The sequence below is a fragment of the Trachemys scripta genome, chromosome 8, assembly GCF_013100865.1.
Source record: "Trachemys scripta elegans isolate TJP31775 chromosome 8, CAS_Tse_1.0, whole genome shotgun sequence".
Taxonomy (NCBI): Eukaryota; Metazoa; Chordata; order Testudines; family Emydidae; genus Trachemys; species Trachemys scripta.
The window spans coordinates 48403402-48415531 of record NC_048305.1 but is presented as its reverse complement, the minus strand read 5'-3'; the positions used below and the strand labels follow the sequence as shown (position 1 = coordinate 48415531).

Here is a 12130-nt window from a genome sequence, read left to right as displayed (position 1 = left end):
GGTGGCCCCAGAGTGCCAGCAGTGCTAGGCTCTTCACAGCCAGCTGGGCATGGGACACACACTCCTGTGCCAATGCTGCAATGCCCTGGCATAACATTACTCTGCGGGGCTTACTGGGAGGGGCTGCTCTGTAGCTTCTAGCCCAACTGCCTTTCTTCTCCCCACAGACCAGCTGGGGAGCAGCCTCAGGGATGCTGTAAGCAGAGCTTGAGCTCAAACTCCGCTCATGGAGAAGCAAGGCCACTTCAGACAGCATGCACGTTTTCCCCCCACCCACTACACAGGCGCTGCCGAGCTCTCACCTGGCGCTCTTGCTATTTCAGCAGCTGGCCAAGGGGTGGTGCTAGAGCGCACTCATGTCTATCATATTGCTCTACCCATGGCCCCAGGCCTTCCCCTACCAAAATCCAGGCAGCCGAGGAAAGCCCCCAGACACTTGTAGCCAGACAGGGGTGAGGTGCTCCTGACACCCAGCCATGTGGCAGGAGTCTGAGGACCAGCAGCTGTTAATAGCCAAGCCCAGAATTTCATCCTTTCAAAATCCTCTCCTCCCCTCCCCCCAGCCAGTTCTTTGTGGGATGAATCACTCCAGCCCCAAAACCACAGCCAGCAGGAAGTCAGCTGGGGGACAGGAGCAGTGCTGAGTGACTCAGGCAGGAGCACTGGGGAGCCTTGGCAAGGCAGGCAGCTAGCAGGGATAGGGGAGGAAAAGCAGAGTAGGAAAGGGCAGCCAAGGTTTCAGCCCTCAATCCCTACTCCACCCCTCCCCACCAACCAAACCCAGCACCCTCCTGCAGAACAGGCACAGCAGCTGTGTGACAAGCCACGCAGGCCAGCAGCAAAAGCATCACAGTATGCTCCACACCAAGCCTCCACCCACGCCCCAGCCATGGGGTGGCTGCTTCTAGCTCCTAAGCCACTTGGTCACCTAGTTTGAAGCCTTTGGTGCAGTTTTCCCCTCCCACACTTACCAGTTCCCCATGCCAGCAGCACCCGTGTGTCCCCCTCCGCCCCCCTGTCCCAGCTGCCCTCAGCAATACCAAGCCTGGCAAATATCTTATGGCAAGTAGTTTTACATTGTTCTTTTTACTCAAAAATAGAGCGATTCTGTATTGATAGACGGTTCTGTGCTGGAGTGGTTACTGAGCAAAGCCAGCGGTAGGCATCCCCAGCGGCATCTGGGAATCCAGATGCTCCTCTCTCATTTCCAAGATACAAAATTAAAGGCATGTGTCTCCATCCGGTTTCTTAAATATCGGGGTGGGGGTGTGATTGGACACAGTACGGACAGATCAGCTGCAGCAGAGCCCAACCACCATCCACCCCCAACCTCACCCCAATGTCTGGGGTCAGTGTGGCCGGCTACTTGACTCAGAAGGCTGCCTCTGGCACGGAGCGGTGTAGCCATTCAGGCAGCTGTTGATCTGGCGTTTGCTATGTCCTCCATTCAGAATGTCCTGGATGTGCTGCACGATCAGGTTTATGGCCACTGGGTGTGGGGGAAACAGAGCTGGGTTAGGATTGTACAGCATAAATGAGTCCCAAGCTATAGAAACGGGGCCACTCCCAGCTCCCTTTGCAATGCAGTGGGGCACACGCCCAGGAGTGCCAGGCTGTCAGCACTGCAGGGAACAGTCAAGTCACTGAGTGATAGCTTCCCGCATGCAGGCGGCGCCTCGTCCTCTCCTGCAGCCAGAGAGGAGCCATGCAAGTCAGTGACACTGATTCACAGCAGCTGAGGAGCTGGCTTTGCCGCTCTACTGGGACTATCCAAGCATACGTACTTTAGACATTCTAAGCCCCCTTTGCCTTAACATGTCTCACTCCAGGAGTTCACACTGCAGGATACATACTACTGAGTTACTACCTCTTGTACTCTGACTCTCACAGTAAGCTGCAGCCTGCCAGCCCACCCATGCAGCAACAGGGAGCATCTAGGAGTTTCCCATGGGAGAGCACCTCCTCCAACCAAGTCTGCAGACCGTAACCGACCTTAAAAGCCAGATATGGGATTCATCACCTCGCTAGGAGCCACACTGGCTCCCATCTAACCCCAGCCCCGCAGGGGTCATTCACGTCCACATGCCAAACAGCAGCCAGGGCCCCCTTAGTCTGTTTCCCCACATGAACCCTCCCCATTCATTGAGGAGCATCACCGCTCACCTTCATTATCTGCCCCCCTGGGGATGATCACGTCAGCATACTTCTTGGTCTGTGAGAAGAAAGCATGGTGTTACAGGAGAGACCAGAGCGTGTAACTGACCCAGCCTTGAAGTATTTTCATTGCTTCTGCACCTCTGAAGATTTCATACCATAATCCCGTAGTGCCAACCCCAGTCAGGCCTCAGAAACCAACGAACCAGCCACCCCACCATGGGACGTTAACACATTCTGGTTTCTTTTCATTTGCCCTCTTGTTTGAGCTTTAGACTATACTCTGAGCACGTTTTCATGCTTTTCTCCACAATCATGAGGGCTACAAAGTTTCATTAGTAAAAGTTGTGATCAGGTGAGAATCTCATGACTCTGGAAGTTGGCGCTTCAAGATAAACATCCCACCAAAGATCACCAGACTGGCAGCAAGAGTCACAGGAGTTGACAAGACTGAGTTCACAGGGAGTTTGTGGGGAGAGGCTGCCAACTAGTTTGTTTAGACGGGATTTCAATGTTGCTTACACTTCCCTTCTGGAAGGTTAACGATGCAGCATCCCACTCTTTGCTGGCTCACACCTTCCTTCCCCATGATGCCAACGCCAGCTTCATCCCAGTCTTGGCATTTAGCCTGGAGCATAGCGAAGCCACCCACACTGCACAATCAGCATTAAAACCAGAGCACCAGGCCAAGCGTTTAATAGTTGTCGCTGCTGCAGGATCTGCCCTGCACAGCTACACCCTGAGGGCTCCCTGAGGCGGTGGCCAGGCTGAGGAAATAGCTTCTCCCCACAAACTGTTACATTATTCATGGCTTTAGACAATGGCAGTTACGAGAGCCCATTACAGCCTAGCTCTGGCTCTTAGGGCTTATCTACTCTAGCACTTTACAGCGCTGCAGGGGTGTGAAAAAAAACACACCCCTGAGCACAGCAAGTTTAAGCGCTGTAAAGTGCCAGTGTAGCCCGTGCACCAGCGCTGGGAGCTATGCCCCTCATGGAGGTGGTGTGGTTTTTTTTTTTTTTTTTTTTTTTTTTTTAAATAAAGTGCTGGGAGAGCTCCCCCCAGCGCTGTGCCATGACTACACATGCCGCAGCAGCGCTTTAGCGTTACCAGTTTAGATTAGCCTTAAGACAAGGTGGGGAAAAGTAATATTGTTTATTGGACCAACTTCTGCTAGTGAGGGAGACAAGTTTTCAAGCTACACAGAGTTCTTCGGGTCTGGGAAAAGTACTCTGAGCGTAACAGCTGCATACAAGATCAAACAGATAATGTACACACACTACTTAAGCTAACCTACCTGTTCCCTCTGATATTTAGTTGTGACACTGCCTACCTGTCCCACACCCAAAGAGCTCTGTGTGGCTCAAAAGTTTCTCATATCAACATAAGATGGTCCAATAAAAGACATTACCTAACCCCATCTTGTCTCTCTATGATCCTGGGACTGACATGGCTACAAGAACACTGCATAGCTATGGATCTGTCAGATTCCAGTCATGGGGATTCCCTCCCAGCCCGTCTGACCCGGAGCTTATTAGGAGATCAGCACCAGGATCACCAGTGCTTACACCAGGTTGCCTGTTCTGCACTGCATGCAAGTAGAATAGCTGCCCCTTGAGCCAGGAGCTTGGAGCAGGGGGTGCAGATCAGTCAGAGGCAGGATTCACCAGGGCAGGAGGAGAAGAGATGTTGCTGCCATCTCTGTTGCTCATTCCTCTCCCTGCAGGACCATGAGCAGATTTTGGAAGCAGATGAGGGCAGCAGTGGCACTTTTGTTGGGGATCGATGATCAGGAGAGGAGTGCGCCAAGGTGGCTAGAATATATCTTCTTGCCTCCTTTCTGGAGCTGACTACCTACCCTTCCTGACGGGCCTCTACACCCTTCCCTGACCCTATCAAGGAGGGCGCTAGACTTGGCTCCCATGACAGGTCTGTTCCACTCAATGTCTCCCAGAAGCCAATGATGACTGTATGACAGCAGATAGCTGGAAAGGAGGGTCCAACCCTTGTCTGTCCCAGAGCCTCCTTACCCAGGCTTTGCATCCCCAAAGGGCCCACTAACACAGCTCTCTCTCTGGAGCAAAGCAAGGCTCCCTCCCTGGCTTGAGGGGAAGGAAGTGCAGTGCTGGGAATAGGAAAGAAACGGTTAAGGAGAAGGGTTGTCAAATAGTTGAGGCACTTGACTGAGTTCTGGGTTCTATTCCCACCTCTGCCACTGACTGACCTGCGACCTGGGGCAAATCACCCCATCTCAGTGTCTCACTTCCCTCACGTGCAAGAAGGGGATAAAAATCCTTCCTGGCCCATGGTGCAGGGGCAGTCTCTTACTAGGCACATGGCCAGTACCTAGTGCAAGGGGGCCTTGATCTTTGTTCCAGTCCTCTAGGTGCTACCACATAGACTGGCAACGTGGGCTCCTTGTGTTCACCTCCCAGGCCCCCCGCTCTCCCTCTGCCTTCCCTGGGAGCCAAAACCATCTCCACCTCCACTGACAGCACCTGAACTCACTTCACTTCTGATTCCAGGAATCCACAGCTGGAAGCCAGCAAGCTCTTCATTGGCTTTGTAGCCAGCCAGAAGTGGGAACCCTAGGCCAAGACCTGCAGCACAGAGCTCTGTCCCCCTGCCCCTCCTTTTGGGCCACCCAGAAGGCATGAGCACTGACTGTGTCCCAGGGGTAGGAAAGGGAACATCAGTGTGTCCCAGCACACCCACGACAGCCTGTAAGCCACTGGGACTATGCACAAGCTGCACCAACAAATAGGGACTTCCCCTGCTGCAGCATCTAGCCAGAAACCCCAGCCACAGGGAAGTGACCATTGAGACCAACAGACACCGTGCCCTGCCATGCAGCCATCTGTGCCTGCAGGGAGAGAATGCACTGTCCAGGCTGGCGCTGCCCTGAGGAAAGTGACGTCGCTGCATGGTAGGGCAGGCCCCAGCGAGAAGAGAGCTCCCAGTCAAGGAGCTCCCAGACGGCTCGTGGGGTGGTTGTTTTTCCTCACTCACTGGCAAGCAGAATTCCTCAAAGGCTGGTTTGACGAAAGTAATGTACTGAGACAAGATTTGCTCAAGGTCCCGGCCTCGCTCGCTGATGTCTCGTAACACTAGGAGGAGAAAAACAAGGCAGTCAGGAGCCAATTGCATGGGCCAAAGCATCCCCGCCCCCGTTTCCCAGACAGGCCCCTTTCCCAGCACTCTTCAGGCCACACCCCAGGCCGGCTAGATGGCTCACAGTTTAATGTCATTTGGTTGCAAGAGCTCCTGAGAAGAGGGGCTGATATTACAGGCCTGAGCCAGGCGGCTGTACATGTTTCCCCCTTCTAGGTCTATCAGTGCACTTCAATTCACAACATTCCAGTCCTGCCTCCCAAGTTCTCCCAATTCACCAGTCCCAGCCTACAGCCCTGATGCTACTACATTACTGGGGTCCCCCCACAGCTCTACTGATGCCCCTCAATCCTGACCTGCAGCCCCCTGTTACTCCAGTCATAGACCCCTCATACAGATCTGTGAATACCCCTGAATCCTGCACTGGCCCCCCAAGGCGGGGACACTCAGAAGCCGAGGCTAACAGTCCCACAGCAGCTTTCGCATTGTAAATTGGATAGTTCTATTTAGGGGGCAGGAACACAAGGGTGGTGGCTCTCAAACCAGACAAGTGACCTCACCAAAGTTTCTAGAGTGGAGAAGTGAAAGCTACCCCACTTCCCCACCATGGACAAGCCACTGCCTCGCTATCCTTGTCTAGCCCCTTTTGGGGGGTGGCTGGTCCGAGCGCAGCTTGTGGGAGGCGGGAGATAAGAGACGGTTGCATGATGCTAGCGAGTTCCAGGGCTCATTCTGGACCAATCCCATCCTTCCACACCAGGGCCGGCTTTAGCAAATGCGGGGCCCGATGCCTGGGGTGGCACTTCAGATTGCCGGCTGGGGGAGAGGGGGCTGCAGGGCTTGCCGCGGTCCAGCCGGGGTCATGGGGCTGCCGCAGTCCGGCCGGAGCTCTGGCCAGGGGAATGGGGCCCCCAAAGACGACCGCCACCAGGGTGAGTGCGTGGGGCCCTCTTAGGTGCGGGGCCCGACTCCGGGGAATTGGGCGAATCAGCCTAAAGCTGGCCCTGTTCCCCACAAACTCCTGGTCAGTATCTGGAGAGGACAGTCTCCACCTTCTCCTGGTGGTGAGACAGCCGGGCCTTGCCTGCACTGGAGATTCCTGCTGATTCCAGTAACCACCCCAGTGAAGACAAGAGAAACAGATTTACACCAGTGCAGCTTCTTTCTCCCTCCCATGCAGAAGTTGGGCTCTGCTGGTGTAGAATGGCTTTGCCCCTCTACATGAGGGACTGGCCCTGGTGCAGCCAGCTGATGGCTGAAGTTGGGGCAAACCCACAGAGCAGACAGTGCTGGGCTCTTTTCAGGAAGAGCTTGAAGGAACTTCTCCCCCAGCATGCAAGGGCAGCAGGGAGCAGGGTGCTCGCAGCACCAGCCAGCTGGCTTTGTGGGACATTGGCAGGAGCCAGGCAGCCTCAGAGCACAGCGGCCTCCAGGGCAACCCAGAGGATTCAGGGGGCCTGAGGCAAAGCAATTTCGGGAGCCCCTTCCATAAAAAAAAAGTTGCAATACTATAGTAACATGTATTTGGAAATGTAAAAAATAACCAGTGAAATACATTCAAAAATTTTTAATAATTTGAAAATACACAAAATACATTTAAAAATTAAATTCTTTAGTACATTTGCAATTACATAATGGGCCGTCACTGGGTGATGGTTGGTGCCAGTGGGCTGTCGCTGTCTGGGGGTGGCACTGCTGTTGCCCAGGGCTAGGTGGGGAGCTGGGCTCTGGGTTGGGGGGGGTGCCCGGTTCAGAGGGGCTGTGCTCAGAGCTGGAGGTCAGGGCTGCAGGGGGACGGGATCAGGGGGTGCCCAGCTCAGGGGGGCTGGGCTCGGAGCTGAGGGTCAGGTGTCCGGCTCAGAGGGGCTTACCATGCTGCATACTCCCACCTCTCCTAGAGCCTCAGCGCGCCACGTCCAGGAGCGGCCCTGGACAGCGCTGCAGCGGCCCTGGACAGCGCTGCAGCGGCGGGACCTGAGCTCCTCCCGCTCAGAGCCACATGGTAAGGGGGCGCGGCTGCGAGCTCAGGTCCCACCAGAGCACCGCCTCCTTACCACGCGGCTCTGAGCGAGAGGAGCTCAGGTCCCGCCGCTGCAGCGCTGTCCAGGGCCACTCCTGGACGCGGTGCGCTGAGGCGCCGGGGCATAGGGGAAGGCGGAGGTGGGGAGCCTCTGACATTCTCAGGGGGGCCCCTGCAGGGCCCAGGGCAAATTGCCCCACTTGCCCCCCCCCAGGCAGCCAGTCACTGGCACGGCAAACATCCAGAGTGCTGTCAGGAGGCAAAGCAGCATTGGTCTCTCTATGCTAGTTTGGAGCTGACCCAGCAGCTCCGATCTCTTTTCCTGCTTGTGCTTGGCTGTCAGTTCCGAGACACGCCTTTCGCACGCCATAGGATCCTGGGGTGGGAACAGGGACTGGCAAGCCTGGTGTCTGCTCCCGACCTGGAGACCAGCCCAGCCCCATTCCAGGCTGCTCCTACTGACTTCTTCCCTCTCCAGAAAGCTTCATAAAACCCAGCACAGATTTTCTGAGCAGCACACAACAAATGGGCAAGAAGAGGGAGAGTTTAGCTTTCCCAGTTCCACGCTACACTCCCTGGCCTGAGGGGGAGAAAGCCTGTACGAAGGTCACACACAACTCCATGCCCAGTGGGGTTTCTACAGTTCCCTTCTAACACAACAGAGTTGATTAACCATTGCTCAAACCCAGAGCCAGACAGATCCTCATCTTTGGGGCATAGACTGACCATAGGTAACAGGGGACAGGAGGAAACTTTCCTGGGGCAGTTTATCCCTTAAACTTGCACTGTGGGGTGCTTGCACCTTCCTCTGAAAGGACTGGCACTGGCCACTGTCCAAGACAGGATACTGGACTAGCTTGATCATGGGTCTGTTTCTGGGTGGCAGTTCTTCTGCCCCACATGCCAGGTGCTGCAGCATACAGGTTACAGCTGCAGGGAGTCCAGCACCTTCAGACTTACCACAGTGTCAGCCGTGATACTCTGCATAGGTGACAGGTAGGGAGAGCGTCCAAGACGACAGGGGACGCTCCAATTCTGTTTCCACAAGGCTCCTCCCCCCAGGAATTGGGCTTTACAGTAACTCCTCACTTAATGTCCTCCCGCTTAACATTGTTTCAAAGTTACGTCGCTGCTCCATTAGGGAACATGCTCATTTAAAGTTGTGCAGTGCTCCCTTATAACCTTGTTTGGCTGACTGCTCTGTCCACTGCTTGTAGAATTCTGTGGAAGAGCACTGCCTCCTTCCCCTCCTTCCCAGTGCTTCCACTGCCACAAAACAGCTGTTTGGTGGCACTTAGGACTTTCTGGGAGGGAGGGGGAGGAGCGGGGATGCAGCGTGCTCTGGAGAGGAGGTGGAGTGGGGGTGGGAAGAAGTGGGCCTGGAGTGGACAAGAAGAGGTGGGCCTGGAGCATCCCCTGGTAAAGCTGGCACCTGTTCTTCTGGGGGGGGGAAGCTGCCGCTGCTGCTGCACAAGGTGCTTCCTAGTGTCCTTGCCTGCAGCACGCTGTGCCTGTGTGGGGTAAGCCGGGGCACCTCCCAACCACAGTACAGTATATAATGCCTTTTGTCTGCCTAGAAAAAATTTCCATGGAACCTAATCCCCCGCATTTACATTAAATCTTATGGGAAAATTGGATTCGTTTACCATCATTTCACTTAAAGTTGCATTTTTCAGGAACATAACTACAACGTTAAGTGAGGAGTTACAGTACCTGCCACCATGGCTATTCTTTTATTTCTAGTGGTCTATGGGCTTTGCTGATGCACAATTCACACCCATCCAGAAAGCCTGATCTACACGTGAGAGCAAGGAGGGCTGGCAAAGATCAGATCAGGCCTGATGCATCTCCCATCAGAGTCCCTGGAGAGACTCCTATTGACTGACAGGAGACGATCAGCCCCATCACAAAGAGTAGTATCTGGAGCAGCTGGCCAGTTCTGCGATCTGGCAGCAGAACCACTCTTAGCGGAAAGAGCATGACGCAATTTACAAAAACCAAAGTCCCAAGTTTACTGCTCCAGCCCGTGCTAATCCAGGATTCTGGGCTCTGGTTCCCACAGTAACATTCGGTTACAGTAATGTCTCATGAGTGGGCTGCGACTCAGTAGCCAGATCCCACTACATCATCCTGCCTAGTTTCTGCAGTTCAGAGGTTACAGCCAGAAAGGACCATTAGTCACCAGCTCTGGCTTTCTGTGAAACACGGGCCATTGGATCTCCCCCCACATCGCATTATTGGTTGAGATAGGTAAATGCTTGGTCATTGGTTAGGGAAGGAGAGAAACAAGGCTATGACTAGCGCTTTCCACAATGCCTATGAAAGGTAACACACAGAAAGCCTTTGGGTGGTCAATCCTCCCAAAAAAGGAAGGAGTCCAGTCCCTTGAACAGGGAGGGAGCTGCTCTCCGATGGGCCCGCTGGTCTCCAGCCAACCATATTGCAGGGCTTTAGAAGCGGGGGTGGGGTGGGGGGGAGAAGAGAGAGAATGAACATGAACAGTTCCTAGTCACTGACTTTTACCTATAGCAAGGGCTGAGAAAGGGTAATCGGGCACTGATTTGAGGATTGTCGTCTTTAGGGGCTGTCTGTTCATCACCTACGATTTCTTGCTTCCAGGGTTCCATTAGCCAAGCCCCACTAACACACCCACCTCAGTGATCAATAGAGAGTTCTTTCCAAATCAGCTGGTTCAGTTTCTTCATTGAGGTGGTGGTGGTAGGGTGTGGGTGTTCATTCCTCAGTTGCTATCATTGGAGTGAGGGCCATTTTTCAGTTCCTAGCACCAAGAAGAACTATAGCTGGATCTTAAAAAGGGATTGGATAATTCTAAGACCAACAACGTTAGAAATCACGTGCTAAAACAAAGGTAACCAAATCTCATGCTTCAGGGCATGAGCCAATTGCCACAGTGGTTAGGAAGGTTTACAGTGATCCTATATAAAGCACTGTACTGTCAGCCAAGTACAGGTGATTTTCACCTTCCCTTGGGACATGAGACACAGGCCATCTGCAGAGGTGGAAGATGCAACTGGACAGACGGCAAATCCTAGATCTCCAACATCATGACCACTGGTTAAGGGAGACTCGTTTTGTAAGGTCCATATGCAGTGTTTGTGACCTGCTAGTTTTCTCCCCCCCGCCCCCCAAGCAGTGACTTTACTGTGACCTCCCTGAATGAGTCATGTGGAAGCAGCGGGGTGGGCAGAGAGGAGACAGGTGGGTGTAAAAAAGCGTTCATCAGCAATGATGACATCTTAGCTACTGACGAGACAGTAATGTTGGCTTGACAGTGGCAGGCATCCTGGAGTATCTCGGCTCTAGCTTTCTCGGCCAGCACTGAAATCCCATCTCAGATGCAGGATAAGCACATCTCTGGAATTCTTCAGAGACACACTTGTGCTGGGTAGGCCTTCCCTAGAGTCCCTTAATGGAGTTCCACTCTGGTGTCCTGTTTTGTCTATACTCAGCAGAGGTGAAAGTAAGCTGGTACAGGCCAGCACGCCATGCCGGACCGGACCGGCTTCCCCAGGTTGGCGATTTAAAAGGGAACGATACCAAGGGACTGGAGTCCTAGTACAATAAGGCTCAGGTTGTGAATTGTGCCTCTGGGGCTCTTCAAGTCATTGGTCTGGATCAGTTTGAAGGAAATCCCTTTCTGAAGAGGCAACTATCCCAACTCCTCTTTGACAAGGTCCCTCACCAAAGACTCTTAAGCAAAGTAAGCAGTCATGGGATGAGAAGGGAGGTCCTCTCATGGAGCAGTAACTGGTTACATGATAGGAATCCATGGTCAGCTTTCAGACTGGAAAGAGGTAAATAGAGTCCTCCAGGGATCTCTATTAGGACCAGTGCTGTTCAATATATTCATAAGTGAAGTGGAAAAAGGGGTAAACAGTAAGGTGGTAAAATTTACAGACCAGTACAAAAATTACTCAGGATATTTAAGCCCAAAGCATAATGCGAAGAGTTACAAAGATCTCACAGAACTGGGAGACTGGGTAACAAAACAGCAGATGAAACTCAATGTTGATAAAAGCAAATGCACATTGGAAAACATAATCCCAACTATACATACAATATATTGGGATCTGAATTAGCTGTTACCACCCAAGAAAGATCTTGGAGTCATTGTGGATAGTTCTCTGAAAACATCCACTCAATATTCAGCAGCAGTCAAAAAAGCTAACCGAATATTAGGAACCATGAGCAAAGGGATAGATAATAAGACTGTAAATATCATAATGACACTATATTAATCTCTGGTACGCCCATACTTTGAATACTGCATGCAGTTCTGGTTGCCCATCCCAAAAAAAGATGTATTGTATTGGAAAAGATACAGAGAAGGCAACAAAAATGATTAAGGGCATGGAACAGCTTCCATACAAGGAAAGATTAAAAAGACTGGGACTGTTCAGCTTGGAAAAGAGACAACTAAGGGGGGATATTATAGAGGTCTATAAAATCATGAATGGTGTGAAGAAGTGAATAAGGAAGTGTTATTTACCCCTTCACATTACACAAGAACCAGGGGTCACCCCATGATGTTAATAGGCAGCAGGTTTAGACAATCATAAGGAAGTACATCTTCAAACAATGTACGGTCAACCTGTAGAACTCATTGCCATGCGATGTGGTGAAGCATAACTGGGTTCAAAAAAGAACTAGAGAAGTTCCTGGAGGATATGATCCATCAATGGTTATTAGCCAAGATGATCAGGGATGTAATGCGATGCTCTGGGTGTCCTTAGCCTCTGACTGCCAGAAGCTTGGAATGGATGACAGGGAATGGATCAGTCAAATATTGCCCTGTTCTGTTCTTTCCCTCTGGAACAGGCCACT

At 52.5% G+C, this 12130-nt stretch overlaps 1 protein-coding gene across 3 annotated transcripts in view; it reads right to left on the bottom strand.

Moving 5' to 3' along the window:
- Positions 1-1056: 1056 nt before the first annotated feature.
- The window catches only part of UCK2 (uridine-cytidine kinase 2), a 31612-nt gene continuing 20538 nt past the window's right edge, over positions 1057-12130 (bottom strand). For all 3 annotated transcript variants that reach the window (XM_034778212.1, XM_034778209.1, XM_034778211.1), the window contains 3 exons: positions 5164-5261; positions 2164-2212; positions 1057-1489 (listed from right to left, as the gene is read on the bottom strand). In XM_034778212.1, the coding sequence (XP_034634103.1) occupies positions 1350-1489; positions 2164-2212; positions 5164-5261 (287 nt within the window). In that variant the 3' untranslated portion in view covers positions 1057-1349. The remainder of the gene's footprint in view (positions 1490-2163; positions 2213-5163; positions 5262-12130) is intronic.